General features: G+C 40.8%; 2 protein-coding genes and 1 long non-coding RNA gene across 3 annotated transcripts; 1 reads left to right on the top strand and 2 right to left on the bottom strand.

Annotated features, from left to right (window-relative positions):
- Positions 1-3,064: 3,064 nt before the first annotated feature.
- On the bottom strand, positions 3,065-4,114 carry LOC145223095 (uncharacterized). Its single transcript, XR_013859409.1, has 2 exons — positions 3,555-4,114; positions 3,065-3,268 (listed from the first exon to the last, which is right to left on the bottom strand). It is a non-coding gene; the product is annotated as an uncharacterized LOC145223095 (long non-coding RNA).
- Positions 4,115-5,578: 1,464 nt separating this feature from the next.
- Positions 5,579-18,075, bottom strand: LOC145223094 (uncharacterized). The gene is made up of 4 exons (XM_080089422.1): positions 17,754-18,075; positions 17,116-17,268; positions 15,208-15,323; positions 5,579-6,417 (listed from the first exon to the last, which is right to left on the bottom strand). The coding sequence occupies exons 1-4, from the start codon at positions 17,964-17,966 to the stop codon at positions 6,171-6,173; spliced, it is 729 nt and encodes a 242-aa protein (XP_079945548.1). The 5' UTR covers positions 17,967-18,075; the 3' UTR covers positions 5,579-6,170.
- On the top strand, positions 7,240-14,691 carry LOC145223093 (uncharacterized). The gene is made up of 5 exons (XM_080089421.1): positions 7,240-7,580; positions 7,653-7,712; positions 7,775-14,387; positions 14,460-14,519; positions 14,582-14,691. The coding sequence occupies exon 3, from the start codon at positions 8,040-8,042 to the stop codon at positions 13,932-13,934; it is 5,895 nt and encodes a 1,964-aa protein (XP_079945547.1). The 5' UTR covers positions 7,240-7,580; positions 7,653-7,712; positions 7,775-8,039; the 3' UTR covers positions 13,935-14,387; positions 14,460-14,519; positions 14,582-14,691.
- Positions 18,076-18,152: the final 77 nt, after the last annotated feature.

Genomic DNA, 18,152 nt, shown 5'->3' with positions numbered 1-18,152 from the left:
ATGTCCATTCTTAAGAAACACTTCCTGTGAAGCAATTTAGCAGCTACTGTTTAGACAAACAGTACATGTCCATTAATTAATACACATGATTGCACTTGGTTGCAAATACTGTCCACATGGTGTATTAAGAAAGCAAAACTTCAAATTGTCTTCACTCAGGTATTTCAAAAATCCTGTTGCTTCCGCAATTGTTTGTTCTGCATTTGATATTGCCTGAATTTCAGTGAGGCATTTAACTTCACAGTCACAAATTTAATTTTTCTTCGATTTTTCTTCAGTGAGGCATTAAGAACTAAAACTGAGTATTTCTTGTTGTTGCTTATTCCTGCATGGCATTGGAGTAGCAGATGTTTTATACCATATTTTCTTAAAAGTTTTTAATTCAGTTATTTATTATAAATGTTAATCGTGACTTTTCAAGGTGTTAGATACACTTATTTAATTCAATGATAACTGCAACAACTGAAACCCACTTACAGTCATCTTAAAAAGTTACCACTAACCTTCAAATAAATAAATTATAAGATGGCAAAATAATTATAACTGTTCTCACTGCCGAACTTAAGAATATAGTACACGGGTTTGGCTTTGGAGTTCACTGACGCGAAGCAGACAACACAACTAGCGCTACATCACAGGAGGGGCTGCGGCAGCCACAGCCCCTTGTCGCCTACTTCGCCCGGCATGTAGCTTTTCCAAGTGCGCATGCGCACAACTGCAAAACGTCATGAAACGTCACGAAACTGGAGCTGCAGCTCCACCATAGAAAACATATTAATGCAATATTTTTTTTAAAAAAAAAGGGAAAAAATGCCGATCAAGGTGGATTTTTTTAATTATATATTGTTAAAGAATAAAAAAAAATTATCTGTAATATTGTGGTAGGAGTATTAAGTAAAAATATCTAGGGGGTGCTGCAGCTCCGCAGCCCCCTCGCACGAGCCGCCTCTGCCGCTAATAATAAAGGTAAACATTTTTTTAAGTTTGGTAAACAATACTACAGCAGAAAAACATTTGTTGTGTATGTATTACGAAATATGACACCAGCATTTCCTACTTTTTCTGTACGGTGATTAGTCACTACCCTAGTTTTGTCGATAATGTAAACAGAGCTCTTATAGTCACTTCCGCAACAAAAAGTTCGTTGATGCGTATATGCACAAATTCGACTTAATTGAACCAATTTTGCTTGCGGTAGTATATTTATCGCAAATTACACTTGGTAAAAGTCGTAAAATGTAAAACCAACATAAGTTATAAGTTTTCTCAACAAGCAGTAACCGAGTAGGCTAATATTCACATTCAATTTAAACATTGCAACACTATATACTTTTTGAAACATGCCAGATTACTAGTTGCTGTTGTTATCATCAATACATACGTTTTAATTAAATTCCAACATTGGCATTTTGAACACTTGTGACTCGACAAAAACTGAACAAGATCACCTTTTGCAAAGCAAAAGTTTAAGTCTCAAGATACGGTGCGAGAGTTATCGAATACCATTTTTTTATGATAAAAAACTGGCAAATCTCGTCGTCCAATAGTACCTTTTTTGGCCATTTTAAAAGTACGTGTGGATAACCATTGTGACGTCATGGACAAAGAAGAATATGCGATTTTTTATCACCAAACCAACACACACGCTGATATATAATGTGTCCCTAATGCATTTTGTTAGAAAATACTAATATTATGTACAGTACTTGGAAATACAAAATTTACTACAATGCAAACTAATCACCTTCGACATTTGTGAATTACTTATATTTACGTTTCTCTCATTCGATATCACACTGGCGCTGAGCGGGATTTTTTTTTGTTGTTTTTATTTGTAACAACTAACAATCATGAATATTTGCAGTTTTGCGTAACCAAACCTGTCACAAAACGTTCGGAGCGTAACCGAATACTTAGCCATAAGGTGAAATAATTTCGGCCGAATTATAAGCCGGACCAAAAATCCCCTTTACGATGGATGTTTTTAACTGAACATTCCGTTGTGGATGTAGGTCAGGGGTCACCAAAGTACGCTCCTATAAATATCGCCTCGTGGGCTAAGTTTGAAAAGAGGGCGATAGGGCATGTAAACCAGAGTTACAAGACGGTACGGGATTTTCGGTCCTGGTATTTGTGAGAAAATGGGCTTGAAACGGGCCTGACTTTACGTTCCGTGTCCGCGGTTTTTTTTTTTTGAATAAAATCACTCAGCTAAGTAACTCTGGCTTTGACCTAATGCCCACCCTACACTAAAACGTATTGTTTACCCCATTAATTGTCTACTATTGTTCCTTGTGTTTGTTGTCTTTCGCTTTTTTCTTTCTCATCCTTTGTTGCAAGGCTTTCGTGGATAGGCCTGTCAATCAAAATTTCGGGCCTAAACGGGCTTCGAAAAAACGTTTCGGGTTCAGGCCAGGCTTCGGGCCGGGTTCGGGCTCAGATTTCGGGCCCGCTTGCAACTCTGATGTCAACTTTGCGGCCCGCGCGAATCATTATTAAACTTATCCGGCCTGCATTGAAAAAGTTTGGTGACCCCTGATGTAAGTGAACACAATAATAACAATCTAAAACAGCTGTCACAATACAAGAATGACCTTTCTGCAAAACTTTAGAGTTGGCGAAAGTAGAAGCCAAAATAACTTATTCCATATTAGTTGCTTAAATGTATTTCCATATGATAGTTTTTTGTGATTATGAAATCATAATTCGGCAATGGGGCAGTTAAGGGTCGAAATTTCCGCACGGTGTCGCCACGCAACAGTAGTTGTCATAACGGCACAAACGCCCGCAAATTTAGAAGCCTCAAAACAACTTCAATCCGTCATATTTTTACCACAAAACACTGTTATTTGCCAACATAAATCAATTAAAAATGGATTATTCTAAATGGACAACATACAGATTATAATCTGAGTAAAACATGTGCCAAAACAACTGGCAAGAAAGAGGATTCAATTTTAAGATGCGTTGTATTTCTGTTTTTTTTTTGCAATAGCTTCTTGTTTTTTTCCTCTGCATAACTACTAGACAGACTTTAGGCTTATGATAGGAATGACAACTTCACTTGTGAAAAAAGTTTTTATAATGTCAAAATGAAACTGGAAAACAGTGGAGAAATTGTAAATTCAAAATGAGTGCAGCAAGAAGAGGGCTTGTTGCTACATGCAAACATCTAGCAGTCATAGCTCTTATGGTTTCCAAATTTCACATCACAGATATCTGTCTGTTAAGAAAAGTTGCACAGATCAGCTTCAAACGTTTCACCACCCTGCAAAACAATTGAAAAGTAATTACTCACTTTATTTATTACATGTACTGTATAGTGGTGACTTGTAAACCTTGTTTTCTACAAATTAAAAAATTAAATGAAACACAACTGAACAAAGTAAGTGCAAGGAATGTTAACCAATGAAAGTTTCGCATAACATCACCAAAATTTAGGGATATTATTTTGGCAACTGAACGAAGAAATATGCAAAACTATGTGACTCTAAGTTTGCACTGTCCACAGAAGCAATATGCCATGGCAAAATGTATGAAAAAAGGGCACTAACTTTGTTCAGCAAAACAAAAAATATCCACATGAGTCCAGTAGGTCTGTTTATTGACAACCAACAGCCATACCTTGCTGCAACACCAGATGCAAAAGCAGAGGAAACTGATTTGGTTAAGATTAAATGTCCATATAGTAAAAAATCGAAATTATTACCGAAGGTGCTAACTTCCCATACCTGAATTTGTGAGTGACAAATTACAAAACCTTCAATCAAAAAAATCGTAAATACTACTTTCAGATTCAAGGACAAATAGGCATTGCTAATAAGCAGTACTGCTGCTTTGTGGTGTATGAATTCGGAGATTTTTAAGTTTTCAGATTCAAGGACAGATGGGCATTGCTATTGCTACTCAGTGTTTTTTTAAGGTGTTTTGGGGGACCGAAATGGTCCCTACTTAGTGGTCACTACTTAGCGGTCAACTACTTAGCAGTCACCCAAACCAAACCTTAAAAAAAAACCTGCTGCTACTTATCATGTATTTTTGTTTATTTTTATTTTTATCATAAAAAATACATCATCCTTTTTGGGCTCTTGATTTAGGCTTAAAATCTTTTTTAACCCACCTTGATTGTTTTGTTGCCATTTGGTAAAATAATGTAAGAAACAAACCACAAAAAAGTATTCACAGAGACCAAGTTTGTTGGTAATCATAATTACTGTCAAAAATACACACACCTAAATAAAATAAAAACATGGATGCTTTAATGCAACAGCCAGATAGTCCTATAGACAACCCACAAACAAAACACATTGCCTGGACAGAACTGCCATAACCTAACTGACATACACACAAAAAATTTAACACTTATCTCTAACAATACATTGCCTAACATTTGTCCACATAAAACAAACAAAAATAAGTTTATTTGACAGGCGCAGCATAATGAGGCATGGATTGCTTTAATATATTGTATATTTTAGCTAGTCCTATGACTCTCTCAACATGGATCCTTTCTGATGCAGTATGCCTCTCCTTTAGTTACTACTGAAATATTTTCAAGCTGGCTTTTTCCTTTTAGTATTGTGGTTAGGGATGTTAACAAATACATCAAAGGATGTAAACAAATCTTGCACTCTGATTCCTATATCTGCCATAATGCTGTCTTTGGGTTAAGAAAACTCTGAGGCATTTTAGTATAGTAAAGAATCTTCTATTACTTGCCTATCACTTGCACATCCTCCATGAAAATTACTTAGGAAAGTCACCAGCCCTTTTGGTAAAATTCCAACCAGAATCTTTATGGTACTTTTACATGTTGAAAATGTGGAATTTTGAGCTTTAACATTTGTTGGTTTTTTATTTTTGTGTCGTCCAAAATAACTCTGGTAGCAGGAAACTGCTGTACTTCTCGTGCTGGCCATGTATTAATTTCTTTCATCTGATAGAATAAATAAATTATCGGTTTCCACCTTCCTTTTCTCATACAGTTGACTATTAAGTGGAAATTTATGGCCACCTTTACTTTCCAGGCAATTTGGCACACAACAGTATTGTGACATTGTATCAGCAATATGATTAATTTCTTAAACTTTTCTTTCAAACGTTCGACTTTATCAGACAACAGTGGCCCCGCAATACTTCAGGCGCGCCAGACCGTTCGGCCCAGTTCCTGCCCTTGGCCCCGCAATACAAATCCCCCGCTAACCATAACTGTTGCGTGGCGACATCGTGTGGTCATTTAATATTTTAATTAACTGCCCCATTTTGTATCGTTGTTTGGTACCCACCTTTATTGAATGGTTCTGCTATTTGACTGGAATTTCTGAAGTTTGCAATTTCTGAGGGTTTGAATTTAAAAAGTGGGCTACAGTTTTTGTTTTAAAAAGTTTAATAAAGTCATATGATAAATGATGAAAACGCGTGCAAAAATAACAGGTTCACAACTTGATTATGCTTTATCAGCTAAAAAACAAAAAATGGCAAACAAAAGAAGCAGTTTATGGTTAAAAAAACATATCCAAATGACAAGCTTATGCAACGGTAAAGTTAAACATGCTCAAAACCAGTGTTTCATACCGGAACGGAACGGAACGTTATACCGGAACGAAATAAATATTTTTTGGCTCAAATACCGGAACGAAATACCGAAATAAAAAATATTCAAAATACCGGAACGGAACGAAATACCGTTATATTTTATTCCGGTATTTCGTTCTGGACATTTGACATGAAACAATTGCTGAAAATTTCACGCCGTTAAGATATAATAAAAATTGAGGCTCCTACAATTAACATCCGTTTGACCATTATTGACAAATGTTATGTGACGTAACATCTACCGACAATAATTTTTGTGTGTTGCAACTTTCTTTCTTTTTTCGCTTAATAGTTGTAAAGACCACAAAGAAATGTTCTTTTTTAAGACCGAAATACCGAAAAATACCGTTATAATTTTACTTCGGTCAGACCGGAACGAAATGAAAATATCGGTCCAGAACGAAATAACGAAATAAATAATTTGCTCAGAACGAATCAAGTTATTTGGTTTCGTTCCGTTCCGGTATGAAACACTGCTCAAAACAATCATTTGTAATACTGAATGTTATACTTTGTCCGCAATTAAGAACACGTGTTTACAACCAACTGCAATCAAAACCTTGTATTGATCGTACTTAATATGGTATAACATACGTTTGATTGTTTGTTTGGTTCAGTCGCTTAATAAGAAGTGCAGCGCTAAAATGAGGAGCCGGTGGATTAATAAACGGTCTCTGTTTTGTCACAGCATCAACATAGTCGCGGTAATTTATTTCTTTATGTAACTCGTAATTATCTCGAAGAAAAAGCTCCTTCGAAAACTTCGATGTGGCAACGGCGGCGATTATCTTGCAACCAAGTCTAGATGCTTGTTGTTCTGATCTGGAACACAAAATGCAATACAGTTTGTAATAAGTCATAGCGCGCAAGAATTTATGAACGTGTATGCCATGGACACTTCAGGGCTGATCCATGTATGGATGTATTCATCTTAGCTGATTTTGTAATAAGTATTTGAAATATTAAACTGGACTGTTTTCGTTTGTTTTGTACCTGTTAACTATAGCCGAGGTCGGCAACCTTTTTTGCACTGCGTCCCTTTTTTGAAACTAAAATTTTATCACGGGCCGCCTTCAAAACACTACAAATATTTAGGAATAAAAACGCACAAATTAGTTTAATCCCCGGAAAGCACGGGCAAAATGTTTCAAAGCATCTGGCCTGAAAACGTATAGGCTACGGCCCGGTAACAATCATCTCGCGCACCGGTACCGGGCCGCGGACCGGCGGTTGACAACCACTGAACTATAGTGTGAAATAACACGAAAAAGCTGATTTTGATCTTGTCTGATTTTGTAATGAGTATTTCTTATCGCAGGGGTGTAAAGCACTAGGCCCGCGGGGCAATTTTTGGGGCTCCAGTTTCAAGATACACCTCTTTATGTATTGTTTCATTATCCCTCCAAAAATGGCAGATGTTTGGTGAAATGAAAAGTATGTCAATAAAATGTGTACATAATAAAAGCATTATTTAAACATGACATGGTACATGGAATAGATATATCATGCACCTTTACACATCTTAGTGTGGACAATTTTTTCGCTAATATTCATCTATTTATCATAGCCCCATGGTATCTAAATCAGCCTAAAAAAGATTGACCTTGAAGCGGGATTAAAAAGTATTCGGAATGCTGATGTAAGAATTTCTCTGCGCTCTTGTAAGTTGTTTATGGAACCTCATGTTACACGCTTCATTGCGCATTGCACAACAAGCGTTTGATTGTTGCGTCACTCCTGCGCATGCGCGAACTGTAGCGTGGTTGATATCATTTCCAAGTTTGTGTGTCAGAGTTTGTCTGTTTCTGCCCGTGTCGACTGGTTAGCGATTGAGATTTATGTAGAATGCTGTCGTAGTTGTGTAATCTAACCTAGTCTATACATTATTGCAGCTGTGAAATATAGTGGCAAACTGTAAAGTATTATTGGATTGTATTAACTGAAATTCGATTGGCGATCTTGTGATTCTGTGCATTGCTGTCGTGGTAAGCTTTCTTGCATATGTTTCTAACTTAAAGTGTTCGAATGTAATCTAACTTTGAATGTAAATATTACAGTTGTGACATCCGATCGCCTGTAAACTGCACAGTCGTGTTGACTGCAAGTACATATTGCTGGTGAGTGAATCGTATGTGCTGTGACGTCATAATGCTTATTGACGTGTGATATGTTATTTCAGCTTTGCCACTCACTGAGTTACCTCTGTGGGCCATTTCTCACAGTTAAAAAACTGCATTGATACGTGAATGAGTTTTCTCGTACTCGCCGATTAAAGCATTTCATTTGAGAGTCTGCTGTCGGTGTTTTGGTTACGTATACGGGGAGTAGTTACGTACATGCGGTAATTACGGAGATTGCAGAGGTGACCTGTTACGCCGTCTGAAGAAGCTGGCCACTTTTCCGAAAGGACTGCGTTACATCGTTTTTTAACTGTGATTGTCGCAATGTCTGCCGACAAGTCAAAAATTGTGTCCGCCTTGAAGGCGCTTCAAAATAGTTATTTGCGTGCTGAAAACCTGATGATTAAACCTGAAGGTGCAATTCCACTTAAGGAATTTCTACCAACGCTTGAATTGGAATTCAAAGCTGTCATGGACTTGTGCGACGAAATGTCAGATTCGGATACGTTACCCGAAACAGTTTGTCGTAAAGCCGATTGCCGTTGGGAAAAGGAAGAATTTGACGAGAGGGTGCAGCAATGGTTTGCAACTCTGGAAAAGGGAAAATCTCCAATGCCAGAACCGAGTCACAATGTTCCCGATGACAGATTGTCAATTCGATCGAGTCGAAATTCAACTACGAGTTCGATTCGAAGTGAGATTCGCCGAAGTCGCGTGAAGGTAAAAATCGCACGACTCGCTCATGATCAGGAAGTAGCAAACCAACGACGAGCTTCTGAAGAAGCTGAAAGACTGCGCCGTGACGCAGAAGACAAGGCGCGTCGCATAAGGGAAGCTGCCCGGCGTGCTGCTGAGGAAGAGATTGCAAAGGTCCAGCGTGCTGCAGAGGAAGCGCAACGTGCTGCGGAGGAAGAGGTCGCGAAGATGAAAATGGAGGCTGATCGTATTGAAGAGAATGCTCGAAGAAATGCTCAAGATAGGCGCTGTCAACTTCAACTAGCTGAGGTTGAAGCTCAAGCTTGGGAGGAAGAATCCACGTGTGAGTCTCTTCAAAATTCGCAGTTGCACCTGATGAATTCAGGCAGTACGCAGCGACCAATACCTGTAACAGAGGATAAGCAGTACACGGCGGCGTCGCCACACATATTTTCTAAATTACCACACGACAATAAGCACTCACTGGAACGCGATAAGCCGTTTGTAGGCTTTCCCAAACCATCCCACGAACAGCCATCACAATTTGTCAGAGAGCTTGCGCTACCGAGACCCGTTGATCACGATTACCCTGAAGTGGGTGAACGCTTTTTACCCAGACCTGTAGTAAAGAAATTTGATGGAGACCCGATGAACTACTGGTCGTTCGTGCGCCAGTTTGACGTGTATATTGCAAAAAAGTCTCGAAGTGACGATATGCGTTTGTTGTTTCTGCAACAGCACTGCGAACCGCATATCTGTGAAAAATTAGAACGTTTTAATGCCAAGGATCCCTCTGAAGGATATAAGTTGGCATGGCAAACTTTACACGAAGAATACGGCCAACCGCATGTTATAGCACAACGATGCGAGCAACATCTAAAAGCGTCTCCGGTCGTTGAGACCCACGATCCAGATGGACTGATGAAACTATCTGTGCTACTAGATAAATGTTGCACTGCCTTACATGATATAAGATATGCGTCTAGTGTAGACTCGATGGAGATTATGCTTACCGTCGCAAGAAAACTTCCCGTGCCACTGCGTGATGAATGGATTGCGAGGGCCACCGATATAGAGAAGAAGACAGGAAGAAGAGCGGACTTTGCTGCGTTGACTGAGTTTATTGGTGAAAAGAGTCAACAAGCGAATTCCATTTTTGGGAAGGCTCTATTTCCCCCGAAGGAAGCATCCAAGGCTGCAAATCGACATACAAAGGTTACAGCTCACAATACCGTCGCTTCAGAACCCTCGCCTTCTGTAAGATGCGTGTTGTGCGCCTACCCACATGAAGTGTACGACTGTCCTGCCTTTAAGGAAAAGACATACTTAGAGCGGCGAAGGTTTGTTCGTACAAAAGGACTGTGTTTTAGATGTCTTAAGGGCGATCACATTGCCAGTGATTGCAACGCAACAAGTACCTGCAAAGTTGAGGGCTGTACTGGAACGTCCCATCACCATCTCTTACACGATCCGGCCTTTCGAGCTAAGCCGCACTTTATTGACAACGGAAATCCTACTTGTACCGCGATTCAGACGCAGGAGTACACTGCCAGTGTGAATGCTGCGAGCGTATACTTGAATGTGGTTCCAGTTGTGGTGCGACATGGAAACACAGCAATCGCGACATATGCTTTTCTGGACCAGGGGTCCACTACCACATTTTGTGAACGTAAATTAATGGATAAATTAGGAGCCTGTGGCAAACCTAAACAAATACTGTTGAATACTCTAACGACGCCACGTCATTTGAACACTGTTGCTATATCCGTTGCAGTTGAACCGCTGGGTGGCGGAGAAGCAATTGATCTTCCCGAGGTGGTTGTGGTCAACAAAATTCCTGTGATGCCAAACGTTGTGCCGGACACCCAGACGTTAAGGGCGCATCGTTCTTTACAAGACCTGACGTTATGCAACGTGCCAGGGGGATCGGTTACGTTATTGATTGGAGCCAATATTCCTGTCGCACATCGAGTAAAGTCTGTCCGCCCGGGGGATGATTGTTGCCCAGATGCAGTGAGGACGCCTTTGGGTTGGTCTTTGCTTGGACAAACCTTCGAATCACAAAATCCCTCCGCCCGTGTCCATTTTGCATCTGCTGTTGAAAATGCTCACGCCATGTTCTTGAGCGACGAAGGAGATTTTTTGCCTACTGACGGAGAAGATGGGGACGTGTTGGGTCATCCATTTTCGACTGAAGATAGAAGAACATATCGGATGATGAAGGATTCTGTTAAATTTGTTGATGGACACTATGAATTGCCACTTCCCTGGAGACACGACCACCAAATCATGCCCGACAACCTCAAAATGGCGACAAACCGGTTAGGCTGCCTGAGACGCCGTCTAGCAAGGGATGACGTGATGATGTCGAAATATGGAGAGCAAATGCAAACCACAATTGACAAGGGGTATGCTGAAGAAATTTCCACTGAGGAATTAAGTACTAATCAACGTGTTTGGTACATTCCCCATCACGGCGTTTTAAATCCCAACAAGCCAGGTAAACTCCGCGTTGTATTTGATTGCGCTGCTCAATATCGTGGCTTGTCACTCAATCAGGCTCTGATGCAAGGACCCGACTTTGTAAATAGTTTAGTCGGTGTGCTGTTGCGATTCCGCAAGGAACCTATTGCTCTTGTGGCCGATATTGAAGCCATGTTTTATCAAGTTCGTGTGGCTCCGCGTGACCGCGATTGCCTACGTTTTTTATGGTGGGCAGGAGGCGATCTGTCAAAGGCCCCAACGCCACACAGAATGAAGGTTCACCTGTTTGGCGCCGCTTCGTCCCCAAGCTGTGCTGCATTTTGTTTGCGACAAGCTGCCAGTGACTTTGGCAGTGAATTTGAACCGCTTGTCGCGTCTACTGTGGAAAGAAACTTTTATGTGGACGATTGTCTCACGTCGGTCTCGGATGTTAACACTGGTCTGGAACTCGTTGCAGGACTGCGCTCCCTGCTTGCGAAAGGCGGGTTTCGATTGACCAAGTGGCTATCTAACAGCAAGGAAATTCTGGATAGTTTACCGACTGAGGAACTTTCCAAGTCTCTGTTGACGCACCCTCTGGATGCAGATCTACAGGAGCGGGTGCTTGGTGTACATTGGAGCGTTCAGGCTGATAAGTTTAATTTTACGGTTTCTTTGCCGGTCAAACCGCGCACTCGTCGGGGATTGCTGTCAACGATGAATTCGTTGTTCGACCCGCTTGGGTTTGTTGTTCCAGTGGTGGTGGAAGCACGTTTGATCTACCGAAGTTTATGTCAGCAAGAAATCGAGTGGGACGAGGAAATGCCCCCAAAGGACCTACAGAAATGGGAAAGATGGTTATTCAGGTTGTCAAGTCTACGCGACATCAGTATCCCGCGTTCATTTAACTTGCACGCGTACGACAATATACAAGGAAGCCGATTGCATGTATTTTCCGATGCATCAAAGGAGGCATATGGCGCAGTGTGTTACCTGCGATCTACAAGAAAGGACTCTGTCACGTGTACTCTCGTCATGAGTAAATCTCGACTGGCCCCTCAAGGAGAAGTTTCCATCCCTCGGCTTGAACTAATGGCTGCTGTAACTGCTGTAAAGATGGAGCAGACAATCAAGGGGGAACTAGGGTTGGATCTGCGTCCCTCAATATTTTGGACGGATTCTTCTGTGGTGTTGCAGAGCATACACAACGATCGACGAAGATTTCCGCTTTTTGTATCCCGTCGGCTTGCTTTTATTGAGAAAAATACGTGCACTCGGAACTGGAAGCACGTGCCGACAAAACAGAATCCGGCTGACCTGGCGTCTCGGGGTGCACCAGCTGATACTCTTGCAAAGTCGAATATGTGGTTTTTTGGTCCAACGTTTCTGAAAGATGAGCCTGCAAAGTGGCCGAATATGTTCGAGAAACAGGACGTCGAGGTCAATGCTAATGTTTTTGAGAAGAAACCTGCGGATGTATTTACGGTTGTGGAGTCTGCTTGCCCAATGGACCGACTGTTAATGAGGTTTTCTTCTCTGTACAAATTAAAGTCTGCAGTCGCTTGGATGCTGCGCTTTAAATCTCATTTGTTACAAAGAGTGCGACGCCAACCTCAGCCAGTTTCAAACACGCCTTTGACAGTTCATGAATTAAAGCTTGCTGAGATGGAGTTGGTCAAGTATGTGCAAAGATGTCACTTCGCTCAATGGATGTTTGGCATGTCCGGAGAAGGAAGATTGAAAAAGATGACTAAGTCATCACCAATATTTCGATTGGATCCATTTCTTGTTGAGGGAGTTTTACGCGTTGGTGGGCGACTGGAGAAAGCCCCAGTTTCATACGAGGCACGCCATCCAGCGATTCTCCCTCACAACTCGTGTTTGACCAATCTAATAATTACTGATTTCCACCAGCGTGTTGGTCACTCTGGATTGAACCACACATTGACGACTCTGAATCAACGTTTCTGGATCGTGGGTGGAGCAGTTGCCGTTCGCCGCGCGTTAAGTCGTTGCCTGAAGTGCCGACGCCGCGATGCCAAGCCCGCGAAGCAGCTGATGTCTGAACTCCCACCTGCTCGTTTACAAATGAACGTCCACCCATTCGCTTATACTGGTGTTGATTATTTTGGCCCTCTGCTAATCAAACGAGGGCGCAGCGAAGTGAAAAGATATGGATGTCTATTTACCTGCCTTACAACACGTGCAGTTCATTTGGAAGTTGCATGTGACTTGAGCACCGACGCCTTCGTCAACGCGCTCCGCCGCTTTATTGCGCGACGAGGTGTGGTTTTGCACATGTACTCGGATAACGGCACTAACCTGGTTGGTGCGGAACGTGTTCTAAAGGATGGAATTCGAAACTGGAACCAGCAGCAGATTGAAGAACACTTGAAGCAGAAGGAAATACAATGGACCTTTAACCCGCCCAGCGCTAGTCATATGGGAGGAGCCTGGGAGCGGATGATCCGTTCGGCAAGACGCATACTTTCAGCCTTGACAAACGAACGGACGCTCACTGATGATCAACTGCAAACTCTGCTGTCGGAAGTTGAATCAATTCTGAATTCTCGTCCTCTGACACCGGTCACCTGGGATGTTGATGATGAAACTCCACTTACCCCGAACCACTTGCTCAGGGTAAACCCTTTTGGCGGCCTTCCGCCGGCCGCTACAAATGACCGTGACTGTTATGCCCGCCAAGGTTGGCGCCACGTCCAATACCTTTCGGATCAGTTCTGGAAGCGCTGGTCGAGAGAATATTTGCGTACTATTATCTCACGTCAAAAATGGCATGATGAAAAAAAGAATCTCCAAGTGAACGACGTTGTCCTTTTGGTGGACAACGCATCCCCGAGATCGTCGTGGTCGATAGGAAGAATCGTCGCCGTCCATCCTGATGAGCATGGAGTGGTACGAAACGTCATGGTTCGATCCAAGGGAAACTGTGTTCGAAGGCCTATACACAAGTTGTGTTTAATCGTTCCTGCTGATGAGAAAGTTTATGTGCAAGCGCATGACGACCCAGTGGCTGTTGCTTCGCCTGCAAACGAATTGTAAATGACATTTTGCGGTTGTGGTGTCTATTCGACAGCGCGTCAAAATTTTTTGTGTGTGTTGCAAAATTGAACGTGAATGTGAACCACTTGTCAATTTTGGGGGGGAGTGTAAGAATTTCTCTGCGCTCTTGTAAGTTGTTTATGGAACCTCATGTTACACGCTTCATTGCGCATTGCACAACAAGCGTTTGATTGTTGCGTCACTCCTGCGCATGCGCGAACTGTAGCGTGGTTGATATCATTTCCAAGTTTGTGTGTCAGAGTTTGTCTGTTTCTGCCCGTGTCGACTGGTTAGCGATTGAGATTTATGTAGAATGCTGTCGTAGTTGTGTAATCTAACCTAGTCTATACATTATTGCAGCTGTGAAATATAGTGGCAAACTGTAAAGTATTATTGGATTGTATTAACTGAAATTCGATTGGCGATCTTGTGATTCTGTGCATTGCTGTCGTGGTAAGCTTTCTTGCATATGTTTCTAACTTAAAGTGTTCGAATGTAATCTAACTTTGAATGTAAATATTACAGTTGTGACATCCGATCGCCTGTAAACTGCACAGTCGTGTTGACTGCAAGTACATATTGCTGGTGAGTGAATCGTATGTGCTGTGACGTCATAATGCTTATTGACGTGTGATATGTTATTTCAGCTTTGCCACTCACTGAGTTACCTCTGTGGGCCATTTCTCACAGTTAAAAAACTGCATTGATACGTGAATGAGTTTTCTCGTACTCGCCGATTAAAGCATTTCATTTGAGAGTCTGCTGTCGGTGTTTTGGTTACGTATACGGGGAGTAGTTACGTACATGCGGTAATTACGGAGATTGCAGAGGTGACCTGTTACGCCGTCTGAAGAAGCTGGCCACTTTTCCGAAAGGACTGCGTTACAGCTGAGATGGGTCAAAAAAGTTTGAAAGCACATAGCCCATGGCTCCCCAGGGGGCACGAGCTGTGTTCCGGGGAGCCATGGGTGTATATTCACCGGAAACACCCACTAAAAGCCATTTCTTTTTAACTTATTCCCTAATTTAATGGACTATTTCACATACTGTTTGCCTATACTTAATTTTTTACGATTGCGGATTCTTGTTTACTCTATTCGACCTGTTTAAAGCTGAAATTAGTACCGGATTCCAACATTAGCTTGTCATTTAGATTTTTTGGGGGCAACAGGTCTTACAGGGTTACTTGAAGGGGGCCACGAGGCCCAAAAGTTAATTTTAGGAGGTCACGGGCCATGAAAGGTTGAGAACCACTGCGCTAGTTAAAAATTACCTTTGGATTAATTTTCTGCATATTCCCCTTCGTCGATACATTGCATCTACAACAACGATGTCAATGTAATACACTGGGTTGTACCACTGAAGCTCACTTCCGATCAGGTCAAGAAACTGAAAAGAAACGTAAAATTTGTACACGGGATTTACATTATTCTGCCAAACAAAGTTGTGTTAAAGTTAATATATCATCTAAAGCAGAGGCGTGCAACATACGGCCCGCGGGCCAGTGTCCGGCCCGCGACACCTATTTTTGTGGCCCGACCAGACTTCAAAGTACTCTTTTAATTATGAATATTTTTTACTATTAAAGCATGGATTGTTGCTATTTGTACACCATCACTGGTATTTTTGACTTTGTACACGTCACACGGTGGTAAGGTTTTATCCACTGTGACGACATATTCCCGTTGTTGCATCATAGTGTGCATTATGAAAGAACTGCTTTTCTAGCAAAGATTCAGTAACATGATTTATAGGTGCAGCAAATATATTGAGTACTCAAGTACTCATTGATCAAAGAGTATTGAGTACTCATTGATCAAAGAGTACTCAAAGAGTAACTTGATTGTGTGCGCTTTGGCATTAAATAAACTGTTTAAAAAATGTATGTGTTGCTTTATTGTCTGGCCCTCAGCATTTTTTAACTGTAAGTTGTGGCCCACTGCGATAAACAGTTGCACGCCCCTGATCTAAAGAGTTCATTTTTTCGCAATGTGTTTGAACAACAATCTGAAATCAATATCTACAGGAAGTTTGTTTCTTGTCAAGTTACTTGGTTTAAAATTAATTTGCAAAACTTGATAAACATATAACCATTAGGCAGTAAAAAAACTAAAAAACTAAAAAATACCGCTCTTGCGTGTCATGAAACCGATGCAAATGTAGCCACACCGGAAACCAATTTATCGATCAATCATTTTGACATATCAATTTGCATGGTGCATTTTGCGAAAAAAAACGATGTTAGCCATTTTGTATGAGATGCTTGCAAAACTTTAATAGCTAATACATAAGGTAATGTTAGGCCTTCCACCGTCTCCGTAAAAGAGTTTTGAACGTGTTAACTTTTGTTTGGTGCGTGTATCGTAAGCCAAAGCAGATAGAAGAGAGCGATAATAGTTAGTTGACAACAGTACCCATTCTTGTGCAAAACAAGTTTAAAAAGCGGATTGATTTTCAAAAAAAAACTTTGCTTGAGTAAAACGCACTTATCTCTTGCAAAAGAGTATGTGATTAATTTCTACAATCAGGTGATATTTTTATCCTGGGGTCTAGGGCTAAAATTAAGCTGTTAATAGGTTCGGTCGACAACTGGGAAAAGTCCTGTAACATAGGATAAATTCCATTGTTCAGAAGCCCCACTGCCATTTATTGATAGGCCACATTGAAGGTCCCTATCTCGACGAATCTGTTACAAGCCTATAACAGAAGTAAGCAACAACATAATTACCATATTTTGATTGATAGCTGTCGATGTTGTTATTATCTCGATCTACATTTTTTTGAAATGATAAATAATGTAAGTCTGTTATTATAAACCTATGCATTGGTGACTCATAAATTTATAAGTTATGATTCAAGCACTGTCATATATTACCAAGCCTACATAGTGTTATATAGGCCTAGTGGTTTTGACCCGGCCATTGATTGACTCAACCAGAGATAAAGAAGTTTGGACACTCATTGGGGGAAGAAAGTGTTTAAACAGCTTCTCTCCACGTTGTCATGAATACATGCAAGTAACATACTGCTAACAAGAAACTTATGTAAACTTTTTATGACAGTTTTGCAAAAATGAATTTGTTGCGAAAAACAGGGGATAATATTTATCGTTAAAAGCTGCCAAGGACTGAATTATACCTATACGGTTGTTAAGCTGTTTGCAAACCGACCAAATACTTACTCTTGCGATCGTGGCACACTTTTCGTGAGCTGTTGGGTTTTGTATTTCATCCAAACTGCTTGATGGTATTGGACACACATTGACAATAACACCACAAAGTTCTCCGGTTTCTCCATCAAATGCGACAAACGACGTATTTCCCGACAGGTCATTCTGTCAGTAAACGAGAACAATTATAAACATCCTAAGAGCTTGGTTTCGTTGTTTTGCAAACCACAACAAAGGTGGGTCATTGGTATAATTAATGAATGTACTTTTTATTGTTTTAGCCTCGGGGTTTAACAAACTCGATGATTTGTGCGTATAATTTTGTTTGATTGACGCTATATCCAATGAGTTTAGGATTGACCAGCTCATCGTACAACTATACGTAATTGCATATATGTCATTTACTCTATCTGTTGTGGTGATTAGTGTTTGCGTAGTTGGCAACTTCATTAATGATATAGTATTATAATTGTAAAACTGTAGGATAACCATTAAATGAAAAAGCAACAATTAGTTTACGCCTTTCAGTTTCATTTGTTTGAACTTTATTTGCAAAGCAATGGAGTTAAAATAGAAAGGGTTTCTTTACCCTGTTTTACGTTTGTCACATACTGTAAACAAACAGTAATATATTTTTTGTAATATGTTACCTTGATCAACCGCCGTTCCTCTGCCTCAATTTCTTCTTTGGAAATAGCGAGCATTTGTGATAGAGGCTCATCTTGATAATATAAATCGCATACAAAATCTGTAGCATCATCAACTTGCTCTGAACTTCTGATATTCTGGTACAAAATTCCATTTTCTACATTGCTACCACTACTACTACTATTACTGTCGCTATCTCCTTCATCGTTATCCATGAAACAAAAACCGCCGAATAGTGCTTTTCAATCAATCACAGAAATCTAGTTTGCGCAGCCAATGCAAGGATATTTTTGCCTGCGGCAGTCAGAGCACGCAGGGCACAGTTTTTAATATTCGTACGTCGTGACGTACCGGGTTTGTTCTACGTCACAGCCCGTCAGATCGTGCTGACGCATGTTACG

This window comes from Phallusia mammillata, chromosome 4 (genome assembly GCF_965637545.1).
Source record: "Phallusia mammillata chromosome 4, kaPhaMamm4.hap1.1, whole genome shotgun sequence".
NCBI classification, from domain to species: Eukaryota; Metazoa; Chordata; class Ascidiacea; order Phlebobranchia; family Ascidiidae; genus Phallusia; species Phallusia mammillata.
Note: the sequence above shows the minus strand (reverse complement) of the source record. Positions and strands in the feature narration are given on the sequence as shown.